Raw genomic sequence first — 19,098 nt, forward strand, 5'->3', positions numbered from 1 at the left:
CTCTTTCATCCACTCATTATTTGTCAATTTGTTCTCTGTACATTCTTCTGACTGTTTTTGTTGTTGATTGCTTTCAAATCGACTCATAGAGACCCTATGAACAAATAGCCTTTCTATAACTATCACCATTTATCCAAGTTCATAGAGTTCCCAGAGGCATGTTGATTAGGAAGGGGATGCCACTCCTGCTTCCAAAAATTACCCTACATAAGGTGTAATGCCCAGTAAAGGGAGGTGTATCTTACTTACTACCTATGGTCCTAGGGACCTCTGGTGGCCTAGTGGCAAGAAGCTGCACTGCAATCCTGAAGGCACACAGTTTGAGGCCACCAGTCATTCTGTGGCAGAAGAATGGGCAATTTCCTGTTGTGTGATTAATAGCCTCTGAAAACCCTGGTATATCAAAATTGACTTTGTAACAGTTCCTTTGGAAATACATAATTTTCTTAATAAAAAAAATTTGTGGCATCTTCCCAACATTTAATAACTTGCCCAAAGCATTTCCTAAGTCAAGAAAAGGGGAGAATTTCACCATAACTGTTAACAAACCTTCATCTCAACTGTGTATAATGTTCTGAAGATTCATCTTAGAACAATAAAATGATAAATTAGCCTTCTTCCCTTTCTGTTTCCTAATTGCTAGTCACCCATAACTACCCCCCAACACACACATACACAAATGACTGGGAGTGCCTTTTGTGTAAATAAATAAATAGTTCAGTTTCCATAATGATATGATAGGGGTACATCTTGCAGTTTTATAACCACATATGGGAGTCATAAAACTTGTAGCTGGTGAAGTGATGGAGCTGGTTATTTATCTGAGTATACCAGATGCCACCTGCTTTTGAAAAGTGAACTTTGCTTCTTATGGGTGCTGAAATTGGAGACCCATTAAAGAAAGGGGGGGAAAAACTATGAAATCCATCTGTATTGTATAAATTGGGATATAGCTTTAAACTCTTAAGACATCAGAAGGAGATTTTCATCTTTGGTCTGGATTAATATAACACCATCATGTCATGCGCTGAAGCACAAAATGCTGTAATTCTTTCATGCTTTTTGCTTTTCTTTTACTAATAACTAAGGAAAAGACTTAGCTTACAATTACTAAATTGAAAGGCAGCATTACACTTTTAATTAATTCATGTCAGGGACTTTGGAAGCATAAAAGAGAATATTATCAAGGGAGCATATCCAAGAAGCTTTGGAGTCAAGTCAATCTAATATCAAACAGTGGAAGTTTAGCAAATACCAATTAAGTCAAAATACTAGAAGGGAGTTTCTAGGGAAAAGCAGACAATCTTGATTTTTTTTTTCGGAATGAAAAGAACCAAAAAATATGTAAAAATAGTTGAATGTTTCACATAGGCTACTGAACAAATGTTGTCATTCTCCCTTAAGCACTATGCCCTGTTGGCTAATCCATCTCCTGCTTTCTTGTAGTTGCTCGATCTTGATTGATTGTGTGCTTCCTCATCCAGATTTTGGCTGTTTTCTTTGAGAAAATATGCAGGGTTGGTATATTCAAGTTTAGCTGAGTCCTTGACCTGGCAACTTCATGTAGAAAATGCTAGATTTTTAGAGCTTACATATTTTCAGAGAGAGAAATCCAAAATATTTTTATTTGGGAAACAAATATGTAAACTAATATAGTGTTGCTTACTGATGGTTTTAGAAGCTTAAATACAAAATTTTACGCATTTTTCAGTGTACAAATGCAAAAATATTGTGGTATTGCACATTAAGAAGACTCTTGGATTTTTAAAAATATAAATGGAAAATATTGTGGTATTGCATGTTAGTGTGATAGTAGACCAATTCAGAGGGAAAGTTCCATAGGAACTGAAATATTGTGCATTTAGACATCACAATTAGGAATTTGTAATTCACATGCAAATTGCATAAAATCCAGGTGAGTTCAGATACAAATTTACTTTTGCCTTATTTATTTTTTTAAATGGAGGATTAAGTAAATTAATGCACCTACTGTTAACCAAATCAATATTCTAAACAAAACTTCTAAACATATTTTTATTTCATAAAAGAATAAAATTTTCCCAGGTTCGTATTTGTATTTACTTGTAAACGTATGCTTATTATAAATGTTAATAGTGGTTCCTTTAAAAAAAGTTAGTGAAAAGATGCCAATTGATCAAGCTGGTTCTGATTAATATATACATTTGAAATTACAAACAGCTTTTAATTAGCAGCACAACTCCTTATGGACAATGCCACAGAGCTCCCTGATTACAAATTATGGTACATAGTGCAGATTATTATTTTATTTAGAAAGGTCATTCCTCAGGCTACCTGTTTCTGTATTTTATTGTCCAAATTAATTGCCTTACCTTTACTACCTAGTACTCTGCCTAGTCTTAAATTCTGTTAAATACTTCTTTGTTGCCAGGTTCTGAACAATCACAATCCATTCTTTAAGCCCTCAGAGCCATAATTAATGTTTGCATGCATTATGTGTTCTCTGTCTTCCTTCAGGATCTGAGACAGCTTGAAGTAGATTCTGATGGGATAGCAATTAGTTGAATTGCATTGATGGATTTTATAGGGAGCTCTGGTGGGTTTTTATAGGGAGTTGCACTGCTAACCCAAAAGCCAAGAGGCTCTAGCTACCTGAATCTAAGAGGGGCTCCCTGAAGGAAGAAAGTTGGGGTATCTCCTTGCTTTACTATTTACAGCCCTGGGAGCCAGATGGAAAGTCTCTGAGTCAGAACCAACTCAATGCAAGTGAGTTTGAGTTTTGAGTTGGATTTTAGGATTACAGATAAGGTACCATGGGCTGCATCTTAACTTTTAATCTATTCTTCATAATTTTGTTGGGGTTATTCTCCTCAAGCCACATGTCACCCTCATTCTTTATTCCCCCTCATTCAAGCATCTTTGACAGACTTCCACATTTGTGCCCTATCAACTTTTCCAGGCCTTTCTCTAAGACTGTGTGCTCCAACGCAATATTCACAATATTTCTTGAGCAGGCCTTCCATGTGCACCTTTTCCTGGATTACCTTCTTCCCAAGGTCTCAAACTAACTCTTTTTTAAAATTAAACTTTAAAGTTTAGAGAGACTTTGGATTTCCATTCATACATTGCTGAACATTTTGCTCCTTACCATTTCACTTTTCTCTTTGAAGAAAAAAAAAATCTTTCATTGTTATACAACCTCTCCCCCCTTTAACCATCATTCTATTCAACCTTGCTAGCTCATTTAAGGTGCATACAAGGGTCTATGACCTTTCCCTTAAGGAGCTCTGATGGTAGAGTGGTTAAGCGACTCAACTGCTCAGAGAAATGTCAGTAGTTACTATCTACCAGACAGGCATGGAAGAAAGATGTAGAAATCTGTTTCTTTAAAGATTATAGCATTCAAAACTCTGCTTGACAGTATTACTCTGTCTTATAAAATCATTGTTAGTAAGAATTTCACTCCACTACAATGAATGGGATTTTTGCTGTCTCTAATCAGAATGTCTGTGACATTGATGTTTCAAATGCATTAATGGTTAACAGTGGTGGACAGTGTTTGGTGGAGCTCCCCGATTAAAACAAGTGTGGAAGAAGGAGTAGCATCCATTTCCAAAACAGTTTGCCTCTGGAAACTCTAAGAACTTGGAGAAACTATGAAAATTATACAAATGTTCAGGTCTTTCATTCATAGGGTCACTATGAGTCATCTACGATGTGTCAGCACTTAACAACAACAAAAATCAGAATGTAGGAAGCTCTAGTGGCCTAGTCTGTAGGGAGTTGAACTGCCAACCAACAGCCACTTCTCTGCCAATTTCAAGTTCACCAGCAGTTCTTTGGGAGTAAAATGAGAAATCTGTGTGTGATTTAAAGCCTGGGAAATCCCTGGAATATCAAGTTGGAGACAGAACTTGATAGCAATAGTTTTTGTGTTGTTAGTTTTCTTGAGTTATAATGTACTTAAATAAAATGCTACTTTTATGAATATGTCATATTTTCCATTTGAGTTGATTTTCATATGATAATCCCACACCTCACTAGATACAAAGTCTTACACCTTCTTTTATTCAACATTATAGCATGTGATTAAAGCCTTTGTTACAAGAAAGTATGAATAAATTGTCTAGTTCATCTCTTTCTTGCTGTCATCAATCTGACCTCCAATAAGAGTTATACTTAGTCATTACCACTGCTCTTATCCTGGCCTCTCCAAAAAAGAGAAAAAGATTTATGTCTCAAGGTAGAGTACCTAGAAAAGGATCTAATCTTTATATCCCAAATGTAAATATATCTATGGAAAAAGAAAATGCATTTCTGTTTGGTTTCATTATTTACCTTCATAACACTAGCCTTATTCTAGGAAGTTCTGGTGGTATAATCACTAGGAAATTGTGCTTCTAGCTCAAAGATGACACTTTTCGAGCAGTTCAAATCCACTAGAGACTCAGAGAGAGGAAAATGGGCAGTCTCCTCCCTTGTGATTTATAGTCTCTGAAAAACTACCCAGGTCATCTACAAGATGGTTCCACCTTGACAACAATGAGTTGAGTTTGAGTATACTCTTATGTGTCTATTCATTCTGCATGTCTCAGTTTATGTGTCACTTCCTTGGGAAAGTAGCCCAACAGTCTTACTCTCAGGTCTGGCTTCCACTCTATGGTTGTCTCTAGTTTTTATTTCATTAGCAGTCACCTTACTCACCTATTGAGTATGACTCTCAATCCATAAGTGCTGGTGAGTAAGAAAAGAACTTAACATTTTATAGCAATTTAATTTCTTATTCTGAGCCTTCATTTTTGTTTAAGCTGGTGTAAAGATAAACATGAGTCATCTGGGTGTTTTTATACCTCGCTCATCCTTTAGGTCTGCTTTACACTTCTGTGATCGTATACAACATAAAAGGGTTTGGGGCAGGAGCTGAGGAGTACTTAGTCCTGGCAAGGAGAACTCTTGGCTGGTCTGTGTGGCCCTTCAGAGCCAGTGAGTCATTGCTACATCAGTGAGGCATGATAAATGGATTAGACAGACTTTCTTATACTGCAGACTTGTTGTTGAACAACAAGTTTTCAGCAGCTAAAGTTTATCTGCTGTTTTTATGCCTATTCCTGGATATTTCGTGGTTTGTCATTGCTTACACTTTGGTAGCCACAATATTTAATGATATTTGTCAGCGTAGAGATCGAATTGTTCTCTTTCTCTTCCAGATCATTTGTGAATATATAAAACGATCATCCCTGGAGTTGCTTTTAACTTTTAACAAAAAGCACTAACTTTTATGATGGAACATATTGTTAGGTGCCATCAAGTCAAATATGACCCATAGTGACCCTGTGAACCTGAATCCTGTCCTATCCTGTGACATCCTCACATGTCCTGACACATTAGAGCCCATTGTGACAGTCACTGTGTCAATCACCTAGTTTAAGGTCTTCCTATCCTTCGCCGACCTTCCTGAGCATCAAAGACCACCTCTCCAAAGACAGCCTCTTCTAGCACCATGCCCAAAGTATGTGAGGCAGCGCTTCATCATCCTTGCTTCCAAAGAGCACTTTGGCTGCACCCTCTCCAAGACATATTTGTTTGTTCTTTTGGACCGTCCATGGGATGGATGTTCAGTGCTCCTCTCCAACACCACTGCTCAAAGGCATCAGTTCTTCTGTCATCCTTATTCATTGTCCAGCTCTTAGATGCATAGCAGGTGATTGGAAAGACCATGACCTGAATCAGACATAATTTAATATGATGGAACATTAAAATGGAGTTCAAAATTATTTCTAAAAGAGGAAAATTCACTTTCAGGCCCAAATTTTATATCCAACTACATAAGGTTCTTTTTTAGAAAGCTGTGATTAATACTGTCTTTCAGTTGTTTAGAAATCTTAATTTTCACAGGCTGAGATTCTTACATTACTTGCTTAAAGGATTATTTTCAAGAAGTTTCAAGTAGTTGATTTTTCTATCAAAAATTATATCATCTATGCAATATGGAATGATGTAGCAACAAATTACTTTGCTCTAACTTTGTTTGTTTCCTTATTTAGCCTTCTAATGGTTTATACTGTTAAAGCTATTCATTTACCTAAATATTTTTGTATTCTGTTATATTACTTCCCTACCTAGCGTCTCTTAGGTAGAAATAATTTTATCAGCTTCTGGGAATATTCTCCTTTCTTTATGTTGTACACACGCCCACTGTGATGGCTGTGTTGTAATGCATGATCTATTTTGGGCAAACATAATCATAATAACTATTGATGTAATGGAGGAACTCTGAGATTTTCTTTTCTCTGAATAACATTATCCTCCAAAAGATTTGCTAGTGACTACTTTAGGCTGTGGCATGAGGGACATCATTACTGATGTCAGATGAATCATGGCTGAAAACAAAGAGCACTAAAATAATGTTTGTTTGTGTGTTATTCACTATGCAAAAACATTAGTCTATGTAGATAAAAACAAATTATGACTAATACTAAAGATAATGGGAATTCCAGAACACTTAATTGTGCTTGTGAGAAAACTATAGCTAGATCAAAAAGCTACATTGTTTGGACAGAACAAGGGAATACCTTGTGATTTAACATCGAAAAAGATGTGTGTCAGGGTTGTATCCTGTCCCCAAACCTGTTCAGTCTGTATAGTGAACAAATCACTCAAGAAGTTGAACTTTGTGAAGAAGGATATGGCATCAGGATCAAAAGAAGACTCATCAACAAACTTCATTATGCAAATGACACAACTTTGGTTGCTGAAAGTGTGGAGAACCTGAAATATTTGTTGCAGAAGATCAGAGACTACATGCAGTCTGCAATACAGATTTCATCTTAATGTCAAGAAAACAACTGGCTGATAGGCAACATCATGATAGATTGGAGAAACAAATGAAGTTGTCAAATATTTCATCTTGCTTGGACTCACAATCAATACCAGAGTTACCAGCAGTCAAGAAATAAAGATGTATAGCATTGGGAAAGACTGTTCTTAGGGACTCCTCCAAAGCTCTGAAGAGCAATGATGCCAGCTTAAAGACTAAGGAGTGCCTGATTCAAGTCATGTTCTTTTCAGTTAGGCCTTATTAGAGGCAAGAATGGTGAAGCCTCATCTCATAAACTTTAGGCATATTGCTGTTTTTGTTGTTTTTAGGTGTCATTGAGTCACGTACAACTCATAATAATGCTATGAACAACAGATCTGAACACAGTCCTATCCTATGCCATCCTCTCAATCTCCGGAATACTCAGGTCCATTGCTACAGTCCCTGTGTCAAATGCTACGGCTGAGGGTCTTCCTCTCTTTCACTGTTCCTTCACCTTTGTAAGATATCTTTGTATGATATCTCTCTTCCAGGAATAGCCTCTCTAGCACCATGCTTAAAGTATATGAGATGAAGCTTTACCATCTTTGACTTCGAGGAGCACTCTTGCTGTACCTTCTCTAAGATATAAATGTTCTTTTATGGTCCATGGGATAGTTAGTGCTCTTCTTCTTCAACATCACAGTTCAAAGGCATCAGTTCTTCTTCTGCCATCCTTATTCAATGCCAGTCTCTCAGGTGCAAAACAAGTGACTTAAAAGACCATGGCCTGAATCAGGCATACCTTAGTCCTCAAACTGACATCATTGCTTCTCAATAATTTGGAGAAGTCTGTGGCTACAGAGTTCCCCCAGTGCAATCAGTCTCCTGATCTCCTGAATGCTGGCACCAAGAGTATTCATTTTGGATACAAGTAAGATGAAGTCATTAACAATTTCAGTCTTTTCTCCACCTATCATAATGTTGCCTTTTAGTCCAGTGATGATTTTTTTTTCCTTGATGTTGGGATGCAATCTCTGTTGAAGCTGTATTCTTTGATCCTTTGCAGCAGGTGTTTCAAGTTCTCCTCACTCTCAGCAAGCAAGTTTGTGTCATCTGCATATTGAACATTACTGATGAATCTTCTTCCAATCCTGATGTCACATTCTTCTTTATAGACTCCAGCTTCTCAAATAATTTGCTCAACATACAGATTAAATAAGTTTAATTTACATACAGATTTAATAAGAAGGGATACAACTCTGGTGTAAATTTTCCCAGTTTTAAACTATGTGTTCTTCCCTTGTTCTGTTCACACAATAGCCTCTTGGTCTAAATATTGGTTTCACACAAGCACAAGTAAGTGTCCTGGAATTCCCATTATTCTCAATGTTAGCCATAATTTGTTATGATCCACATAAGTTTGATACCTTTGTATAGTTAATAACTTCATCTGACTTGGATTCATAATCACTACAATTGGTACCAGCAGATCAGGAGATGTATTGGACTAGGAAAGTATGTAGTCAAAGACCCCTCCCAATTCTTGAAGAGCAATGATGTCATGTTGTGGACTAAGGTGTGCCTGATTCAAGCCATGATCCTTTATGTCACTTACTATGCATCTAAGAGTGGACTATTAATAAAATGACAGAAAGATAAATGCCTTTGACTGTGGTGTTGGAGAAGTACATAGAATACTGAATACCTCATGAACTGCCAAAAGAACAAACAGTTATGTCTTGGAGAAAGAGCAGAGAATGCTCCTTGGAGGCAAAGATGATAAAGCATCTTATATACTTTCAGTTGCTAGGAGAAAGTATTACTTGGGGAGGTACATCATGCTTGGAAAGGTGGAGAGTCAGCAAAAGGCAGGAATATCCTAAAGGAGATGGATTGACACAGTCACTGCAGCAATTGTATCAAGTATATCAGAGACTTTCACATTTATCAGTGATAAAGATGGCACAGAATAGGACAGGGTTCAGATCTGTTGCTCATAGGCTAACTAGGAGTTGATTCTATGGAACCTAATAGCAGCAACAACTTGTTCTTTCTATTACATGCAGTTACACAGAACAATTAATAACACGATCAATGGTAGAGTAAAGTATGCACATTATTTTGAGTCCTTTGACTGTAGAGAACTTTTGTGAGGAAAGTAAACATTCCTTAGGTTTAAACAACCACTGTTTTTCACCCTATTTGTAGTTGCCTTTTTTTGTACTCATTCCTTAAAGACATTTTCCCAGGCTCACTCTTCAGTCTGCTCACTCTGCACTCTCCCAGAGTCACTTCTTCCAGCCATGTGCCTCCTGATTTCTACCTCCTTCATCACTATTTTATGTACACATCCAATGACCCCATCCTGACTACCCACCAAAAACCAAGCTTATTGCTGTCAGTGCAATTCTGATTCAGTGTAACTACACGTGTAATAGAATAGGACTATTCCATAGGATGTACTTGGATGTGATTTTACAGAAATGTATCACTCTGTCTTCCTTCCATATCTTCACTAGGGAGTTTCAACTACCAACCTTTCAGTTAATAGATAAAAACAAACCATTTGAACATCCCAGGTTGGCTACCTAGAGCCACCTTAAGTGAGCAAATCACTACCTGAATCATCGTCTGTAACCATGCATCCTGTCTCCAGGAGTCCAGTCCTACTATCCTGTTTCCTCTAGCATCCTACCATAGCTCAAACCAGAGGCATAGCACAGGTCTCTGGCCCTCATCCTCTCTTCAGTTCTCTACTAGTCTGCAGGACAGGGGATTCTATGTCCCTGATATCTCTTAAAACTGCCATTCCCCCCCCCATTCTTAAGCTCTAGCACAGTTCCTAAGCTGCTATTGTAAACTCAATGGTACATTTCCATAGAGCCAGAATTGACTCAGAGTTAATTCTCAAGCAGAATTTTTGGGAGGCTACAAATTGCATTTTCTGTTACTGCTGTTGTTGTTGTATACTGTCAAGTTGGAATTGACCCACAGATGATCCTTCAGTGGGTTTTCAAAGGCAGGGAAACTCACAGAAGATTGCTTATTTTCCTCCCTTGGAGCAGCTGGTGAATTTGAACTATGTTTTTGAAGAGGCCATGCACCAGAGATATAATTAATTATGATGGATGGATCCTGGTTGAAAGCAAAGAATACCAGAAAAATGTCTATTTGTACTTTACTGAGTACCCAAAGACATTTGACTTTGTGGACCATAATAGACTATGGCTAACATGGAGAAGAATGGGAATTCCAGAACATTTAATTGTACTCATATGAAACCTATGTCTAGACCAGGAGGCTGCTGTGCAAACAGAAGTGAGGGAATACAGCACAGTTTAAAATTAGGGAAGGTATGAATCAAGGTTGTATCCTTTCTCCATACCCATTTAATCTTTATTTTAAGCAAATATTCCTGAAGCTAGACTCTGTGAAGGAAAATGTGGCATCAAGATTGGCAGAATATTCATTTATAAAGTTCATTATGTAGATGACGCAACCTTGCTTGCTGAAAGTAAGAAGGACTTGAAACACTTGCTTTGGAAGATCAAACAGTATGACCTTCAGTATAAATTGCATTTCAATGTCAAGGGGGAAAAAAATTCACCAGTAGACCAATAAGCAACATCATAATAGATGGAGAATAGATTGGAATTGTAAATGATCTCATCTTATGTGGATCCACAATCAATATATTTGGTATCAGCAATCAAGAGATCAGGAGATGCAAGGCACTGGAAGTGTCATAGCCTGGCAACTCTCCAAATTATTGAGGAGTAATGATGTTAGTTTGATGACAAAGGTCCACCTCATTTAGTCTGTGGTCTTTTCAGTCACTTGCTGTGCATCTGAGAGCTGGACAATAACAATGAATAAAGATGTCAGAAGGAAAATTGATACCTTTGAACAGTGGTGTTGGAGAAGAGTGTTTGATTACCAAAAGAACAAACAGCTATATCTTGGAGAAGGTGCAGCCAGAGTCCCCCTTGGAGGCATAGATGATAAAGCTTTATCCCACATTCTTTGGGCATGTTGCTAGGAGAGGATATTCCTTGGAGAGGAACAGTGTGCTTGGAAAGGTGGAAGGGCAGCAACATAGAAGATGACCCTCAACCAGGTTGATTGAGGCAGTGACTACAGCAATGAGATTGAGTGTGTTGTAGATTGAGAGGATGGCACAGGATAGGACAGGGTTTAGATCTGTTGCTCATAGAGTTACCATGAGTTGTACTTGACTCAAAGGCATTTAACAACAGCAAATTGCATAGGGAGCTCTTGTGACTTAGTGGTAAGGAGTTGCACTGCCATCACAAATACATATGGTTTGAATCTTCAAGCTACTCCATAAAGATGAACAAAACTCCTTGGAGTGACTGAACTGACTCTCAAAACCTACTAGAGGGTCAGGTAAGAGTCAATTCTGACTTGACGGTGGACAACAGTATAAATTACATAGGAGGAGGTTGTCTATCTTTTTCCAGCAGAGTGACTGGTCAGTTCAGACCACCATAGAGGCATTGCCTTGAGTGAGCCTCACAACTCCCTACAGATGACAGCTCCCCTAATTGCTATAGCCACGTCTTACCAAACGTCCCCTCTGTCTTCAGTATTACCCTTGTTTTTTGTTTTTGTTTTTTTTAAATTTAGGTTGTTTATTTTTCATTTCAATGAACATCTACAGAGATTTTGGGATTCCATTCATTCATTACCCTTGTAATACCAACCTCCACCACACTTCTTCTCAGGCTGAGTCTTCCAGAAGTCTTCAAAACTGGTGTTAGGTGCATTTCTTTATTTCTTTGTAGCCCCTCTGTTTCTCCATTATGACCTGTATTACTGTCTGAATACTACCTGACTCTTTTTTTCTTTATTTCCCAACTTATCATGAAACCTGAGAGCTTGCATTCTTACTCACCATTGAATCGTCAAGCACTTACTACATGTTTCTTAAATAGCATTGAATGCTAGTCAACTTTTAAGCTTTCTAATATTCAATCTCTAAAGCAAATAAAAAGAAATGACCAAGACATAAATTGTATAATGACAGCCACTGGAATTAAAAGTCCTGGACTAAATTTCTGGCTGTACCATTGCCTTATTGAATAGTTTTCATAAAACATTAAATTTTCTCCTTATAATGTAATCATGTAACACTCATCATTGCTGAGCACACAATAAAAATTACAATAACATTTTGAGTTCATAGTTTCTAAGGAGCTAGGAGAATTTCTTTTGCATTATGTATATCTTCACTCTCTCTTTGGTTTGCAGTTTTCCTTCTAAAAGGTAATTTTTATGGTTGAATTGTGTCCTCTCTATAAATATGTCTCATAAATCCTAACTTACCCCATTTGATAGTATAATTTTCTTCATTATGTTAATAAAACCATATCAGCACATTGTTATTTGTTGTTAGGTACCATTGACTCCAGTATGACTCAAAGCAACCCTGTGAACAAGAGACCTGAATCCTCACCATCTCATTGCTGGAGTCCCCATGTCAATTCAGCTCAGTGGGGATCATCCTTTCTTTCTCTGACCCTCCACCTTTCTAAGCATGATATCACTTTCCAAGCAACAGCCTCTCTTAGCAACATGCCCCAAGTATGTGACACAAAGCTTCTCTATCCTTGCTTCCAAGGAGTTTTCTGGTTGCACTTTTTCTAAGATATATATGTTTGTTCTTTTGGAAGTCCATGAGATATTCAATTCTCTTCTCCAACACCACAACTCAAAAGCATCACTTCTTTTCCTTATTGTCAGTCTGTTTCTTCTGATTTTGTTGTTGTGCACCATCAAGTCAGAACCAACCCAGAGCTGACACTCCAGCGGGTTTTCAGAGGCTGTAAATCACACAGGAGATGATTACTCATCCTTCTGTGGAACATCTGCTGGAGTTGAGTCACATGGCTATGAAATTGTAGAGCAGCTTCTTACCCTTCAGTGTAGGGCATGTTTGAAGTCACTTAGTTTTTAGATGTAAAAAGAGCAGATTAGTCATGGACGGAAGGGAAAACAATAAGGAAACACAGATGCCATGCTTATAAGAATGACAAACACAGTGTGGAGGAGAAACTGGAAAAGAAAAAAAGGGTAAGAAAGGTTGTACTCCCAGGGTCAACAAAGAGAGACAGCTTTGCCCTAGAACTGGCATTCCTAAATATGTAATTCTAGCCTCCTAAAGTGTAAGACAAACCAAATCTCTCTTTGTTAAAATATCTCACTTAATGGTATTTGTTTCAGCAGCACTGTTGTTGACTACCATCTAGTTGAATCAAACCATACCCAACCCTCTCCAATGGGTTTTCAGAGGCAGTAAATCATACAGGAGGAGACTGCACACCTTTCTCCCATGGAGAAGCTAGTGGATTAGAACCACATATGTGTGCATTGGCATTGCAGCTTTTTACCATTATGCCACCAGAACTCCTGCCTGTTGTTGTTTGCATTGAGTCAGAGCCAACTCATAGCTGACCCTCCAGTGGGATTTCAGAGGCATTACATTGAACAGGAAAAGATTGTCCATCCTTCCCCTATGGAGCAGCTGGTAGATTCGACCACATGCCTTTGGGATCGCAGCAAAGCTTCTTACCTTTAGGCCACTAGAACTCTCTAACAGCCTGCCTAGAAAACGCAAATGGTAATAAGGGCCTTGGTGTCAAAACTCAGATGCTCTGATGATAATCACATCATGGAGATTCTTGAAGCTGACTAGGTTTGTTTTTGGTCATCAGAGGAAATGAATGATATAAGGTAAAGGCACTGATGTCAAAACTCAGATGCTGTGATGATAATCACATCATGGAGATTCATGAAGTTGACTAGGAGGTTTTTTTAAGGTAGTTTCACATTTTGGTGTCTTCAGTTTCTTAAGAATTAAACCTATCTCATATTGAAAACATGTACAGATTATTGTAGCATTTTGGTTTATGCCCTGGACTTTTTCCTCCATGTTTTTCTGGAGACACATAATTTTTTTAATCCCAACACCCACATGAGCCATCTGTGTACCAGGCACATTTTCCAAGATGTAGAATCAATTAAAATATGCCTATTCCATTTATTTAGGGGATAAAACTAAACTATGACTAATGATGCTATGGAAGATATGGCATAATTAATGAAAAAAAAATCAATCTCTGTGTGAATAGCTAGAAAAGCCTAGAAGTTCATACCAAGCCACAGCCTGTGTGTGATTCACCACCAGTGTTTTCAGTCTTCGCTGTCCAAGAGCCAGTATGGGAAGCAGAGCCACCCCCAGTGTATGATCTGGTGGTATTCCCTATTAGCTGATTGGTTTTTAGTTTTTCAAAATTGTGTTTAGAGAAAACTGTATGCTCTATCCCATAAATGACTTCAGGCATATTATCCAGAAAAGTGAGTCCTTGGTAAAAAGACATCACATTTGGAAAGGTGGAGGGAGGCTCAGCACAAGAGAGAAAGACCCTCAACAAGACGGATCAGCAAACTGACCGTAGCAATGGGCTCACATGATGTCAGAGATTATGAGGACAGGGTATGGTAGGGCAAGGTTCAGATCTATTCTTAGGCATACTGTTAGTTGTCATTGACTTGGCCTAACAACAACAACCACCCCATAACACGTCCATGCCAGCTTTACTTAAAAAGGCTCAGTTATTTCCAGTGAATTAAAATGGACTTTAAGGGAAGATGCACTCTATTTATTACTACCTTTCAACATTATGTTGGACATTCTTCTGAACTCTTGGAAGATACTTCTAGACCTGTTTAGAAACCACAAAGTTGCAGAAATTTCTCACCCAGGATGTATCTTTGCTAAAATTTAACAAAATTCTTCTCTATCTCCATCTCTTTTTCTGTTTCTATTATCTATGCTACATGTAAACTCCTGAAGTACTTTTTCCTAGCTCATTAATAAAATCCTTCCCTCAAAGCTTTTAATTGACAACGTTTCCACAGTTAAGGTGATTGAAGGTTATAAAAACAGTCTTCATATAATAGAGGGGGTTTGTGTGAGGAGGAGTAGCTGTCTGAGGTGAGAATTGCCTATGTACTTCCCTCTTTAGATCTCATTAATGTCAGTAGCTAAACCAAGAACTTATAAAATATAATGGATGTTATGTTTTAAAAGTTCTTTATAACCTTTCTAAAATATGACCAAACAGCAGGCTGGTCAGGCTCGCATATAAGTAGGAGAAGTGATTTATTTATAAATTCGAATCTCAAAACATTCAGAAGACCTAACATGTGTGTTATTTGAAGGTTTTTAATTTTAAATTATTTTTGTTAGATAATCCTGTTTAAAGTGACATTGTGATTTATTGCCAATAATCAAGATTCTGATTCCTCATAGCCTTCTTGTTTGTATCTGTTTTCATTCTTTGTTACATAAATATGAGGTTTCTATATAAAATTCTGACTGTGTAATATAGGGCTAATGAGTCACAGATGGAAATATGCTGGCACATTACCATCTAATAACATTTTAAACTCATATTCCATAGTAAAACAAAAGCAAATTGTACACATCTGTTTTCCAACTTGTACCATTTCTGAATTTGTGCGGAGTCTATGTTTAAAAAACTTTTGCTTGGGAAGAAGAAAAAGAGAATACAGGTCACCTCCAAACTACCCAAGCACATAATAACCTTATCAGAAAGGATTTGGCAGAAGGAAGACGATTTCCTCTGCTTTGTTTCCAAGGAAGGGCTAGCTCTAAAAAATGAGAATCAAAAGCATTAGGACTAAGAAATGCAGTTACACCATCCACATTGGCTTTCTTTTTTTTTTAAAAAAAAAATCCTAATATGAAGGAGAGCCGGAAAGATACCTCAACAAAAAACAAATATGAAAATGAAATTCTTTCACACCTTTACATGGTAAAAAAAAATCCTCAGAAAAGATTTGTTTGGGAAGAAAGGAAAGGAGTAAAGCAATGTTGAATGTAGAAGAATACATACAGAAACCTGAGGCCTGTTTATTTCATTTGGATGCTATTTATTTTATTTGTATGGTAAACACGTTCTGTGGCAATATAAACAAACAAACAAATAAATCATAAAAAATGGCTTCAGTTGTATGTATTGTTGGAAAAGAAATAGAGAAAAGGCAAAATTTCTCTCTCAGATCTATTCACCTGTAAGAACGAACTCTTTCTCTCATTGCTACGGAGTGGAATTGACTCATAACCCACCTCCAGCAGGTTTTCAGAGGCCTCCCCAGGGAGGAGACTGCCCATCTTTCTCCAGCAGAGTAACTGGTACACTAGAACCATCTACCTTTGGGTTGGCAGCACAACTCCTTACCAACTAGACCACCAAGAGCTCCCTACGGGCACACTAGTGCAAATTATAATACATGTCTCTAAAATATCTCTCCCTCATTCTCACGGGTTAAGGAATTTAATAACACCTTTCTGTGTTAAGGGGTTGTGTGAACTGTCATGTTCTTTTGGAAAACGTTATGTAGCAGAGTGATTTCTGCAGTGTGACCATAAATCCCCCTGAAGTACTCTTACTATCAGAGAAAGAGCTCCTCTCCTCACCCCCCTGCCACCTCTGCTGTCCTGAAAGAGAGAGAATTGATGATAATTATGTGATCTGAGAGAGAAATTTTAATATGTGGGTGGTAAGATTTGATGAGCTTTGTTGCATTTATTCTAAAGAATATGTGTGATCTGACAGCAAAATTCTGTTCTCTGTTGTCGTCCATAAAAAGATTAATGCATGTATTGTATGTCTTGAGTTGTAGGGTAAGCAGAATGTCAGGAGGGGGGATAAGTCAATGCAGTTATCTCCATTTGTACAAAAATTCTAGACAAATGTTTCTGTATCACGATTAAGGTAACTGATATCATTTAATTGTACATCTGAGAATGAATTGGCAATTGTTCTAAGATGGAAAGATATTTGCAAACTTTTTTTAAGAATAATCTCTTAGACATATTAAAAAAGGTCAGAAATGTTAAGAAATGGGGGCTCTGCACCAGCATATGTAGAGAGCCCATTATACCTGTGGTGAGAATGGTTAAAATGAGCTTTAACTCCTTCCATTCTCTTAAAGGCAAGGTTCCTTTGGGGGCCTCCTCTGTGAGATTTTGTTTACTGTATTTGTCAAATAAGGCGCAGTTAGAGCAGTGAAGGGGAGCTATCAGGGACTTGATTGTTTTGTTTGTCCACCGGTGAAATGTCTGTGTGACGTTCTGTGTCGTGTTGTTTTGGTGCTGTGCTGTGTCCGTAGGGTCTCCCAGGCTTCCCCACAGTCGCTGCTCTGCACAGTAATCAGATCCTCACCGTCAAGGTTTGTGGTTGGTGCCCATGCCTGCATGGTCAGAGCCTGCAATCAGCATAAGTGTGAGCAGGAACCACTGCATTGGCTTGCCCAGTCCAGCTGCTTCACCTCATACACGCCCAGTTATTGGACAACTGGGACTTCACCTGACCAGTGAGGTCAAATACATAGTAGAAAGGTGTATCTTGAGAACATATGAGAGTGTTGAGGTCAAACAGGTATAGGGGAGTGAGGCTGGCATAAATATCGAAGACTACGCCATGCCTCAGTGGCTTAATTGGCATGCATTCCAAAGCTCTGACTGAGATGCTTCTAAGTCCATTAAATAACCCTAAGTGCTCTGGACCTCTGGCATCATTAAAATGCAGTTGAGTTCATGCCGTATTGTGCTGGTTGGAAATTCTGACAGATATTGAACTGGTACTTTGTCTCTGGACCTTCTGCTCAGAGTAAAACCATGCAGTGTGACTCGTTGTCTTCTGCTTCTCTGATTACCATAATGCTTAAAATACCCAGCATCCACAGCAAAACTATGATGTTACTTTTAAAAAAAATATATAAATCAATTCTAAATAAAATCCTGGTCTTGCCATTCCATTTCAGGACCATAAATCTTTAAAGAAGAGCTGACAGGTTTAATGGCAGACACAAGTGCCAGTTCTGCTTTATTTAATGTTTATTATAAGTCTAATGTGTATATCTTTATTTCTTTCTTGGGGCCTTCTGATGTCTATTCTTCAACTCTCTCATCTCTGAACTTCAACCTTTGACTTCACCTGCCTGCTCAGATGGTGTTTCCTAAAATCAATCATGGGTTTCTCTCTGCTGATCAGCAGCTCATTAAACGCCGCTTGATTAAGGTAGTGCTTATTCTTGCTGGAATCTCATTTCTCCTTTGCGTTCAGTTATTACTCTGTATACTGTTACTTTACCATTTATTTTTCATGGGGGGGGTGAGGGGCACTGATTGATTTATTTATTTGTAAATATCTAAGAATTAAATTAAGTTAAGGACTCTGCATTTGGATAAAATTGATATAAAACTAAAAAGGCTAGGAAGTGTATCTGTTTCCTAATTAACAAAGAAAACAATCTGAATTGGATCCAGTAATAGATTCCACTTCTAAGCTCAACAGCTCTGGTAATTTATTTATCATTACACAGTGTGACAGAAGTCTCCTTTGCTCACTTTTTAAAGTTATAAAATGGTTAATTTACCCAGGTATATAGGCAGATATTTTATTAATAATATGAATATAACTAATGCAGCAGCATCATGAACAACATTATGCAAAAGTTATATACCGGCTCTGAATATAGTGATAACATGTACACTGTTCCCAAGAGCTGTGAGTGCTTGGATCCTGAGCAGCTTTGATTTTAATAGCATCTAGTCAGCTCACCCAGCATGAATATTTATTTGCTCCCTGCTGGCAGGCAAATTGCCTACAGGCTTCATGTTTTTTCCTTGTTCTGGTTCTTTTCACAGTGTAAATGTGGATTAGATAATACAAACTTAAAGTGTTGAAATGAAGAGCTGGATCTTTATCTCTTATGGTTATCGTGGGTCTGTTTCCTTCTCCATCCTAGGGTGATCAAGGACAGGCGGGGCCCCCAGGACCTCCAGGCCCCCCAGGCCCCAGAGGGCCTCCTGGGGACACAGGGAAAGATGGCCCCCGTGGAATGCCAGGAGTTCCCGTGAGTTGCTTCGGGGATCGGTTTTTGTTACAAGTTTGGTTTTTTTAAGGGCTGAGAACTAAGATAAATGTAGATGTGGAAAGACTGTAGGTTAAGAGAGTCAAGTAACACATGAGTTGGGGGAAGTGGAATGACAGTAAAGCCATGAGCAGAGCAGGTAAGTCCCAGCAGAGTTCTGGTTTATTACTCAAGGCATCAGGGAATCCGTACAAACCACTAAGAGAAACCAGCAGACAGCAGCAGCAGCAGGTAAGTCTCAAGAAGTTTCCATCTTAAGGGACTTGTTCTCACCTGTGTCCTACTAGAGCATCTAGGTTTTGGTATGAATGGGAGACTAGTTTAAAAATTTA

General features: G+C 38.1%; 1 protein-coding gene across 1 annotated transcript in view; it reads left to right on the forward strand.

The window, feature by feature from the left end:
* COL25A1 (collagen, type XXV, alpha 1) overlaps nt 1-19,098 on the forward strand; it is a 701,437-nt gene that overhangs the window by 490,192 nt on the left and 192,147 nt on the right. Inside the window, exons 8-9 of the mRNA XM_006881095.1 lie at nt 17,839-17,910; nt 18,641-18,748. Coding sequence (XP_006881157.1) covers nt 17,839-17,910; nt 18,641-18,748 — 180 coding nt within the window. The remainder of the gene's footprint in view (nt 1-17,838; nt 17,911-18,640; nt 18,749-19,098) is intronic.

This window comes from Elephantulus edwardii, unplaced genomic scaffold, assembly GCF_000299155.1.
Source record: "Elephantulus edwardii isolate Elephantulus edwardi_28Jun2011 unplaced genomic scaffold, EleEdw1.0 scaffold00012, whole genome shotgun sequence".
In the NCBI taxonomy this organism is placed as follows: Eukaryota; Metazoa; Chordata; class Mammalia; order Macroscelidea; family Macroscelididae; genus Elephantulus; species Elephantulus edwardii.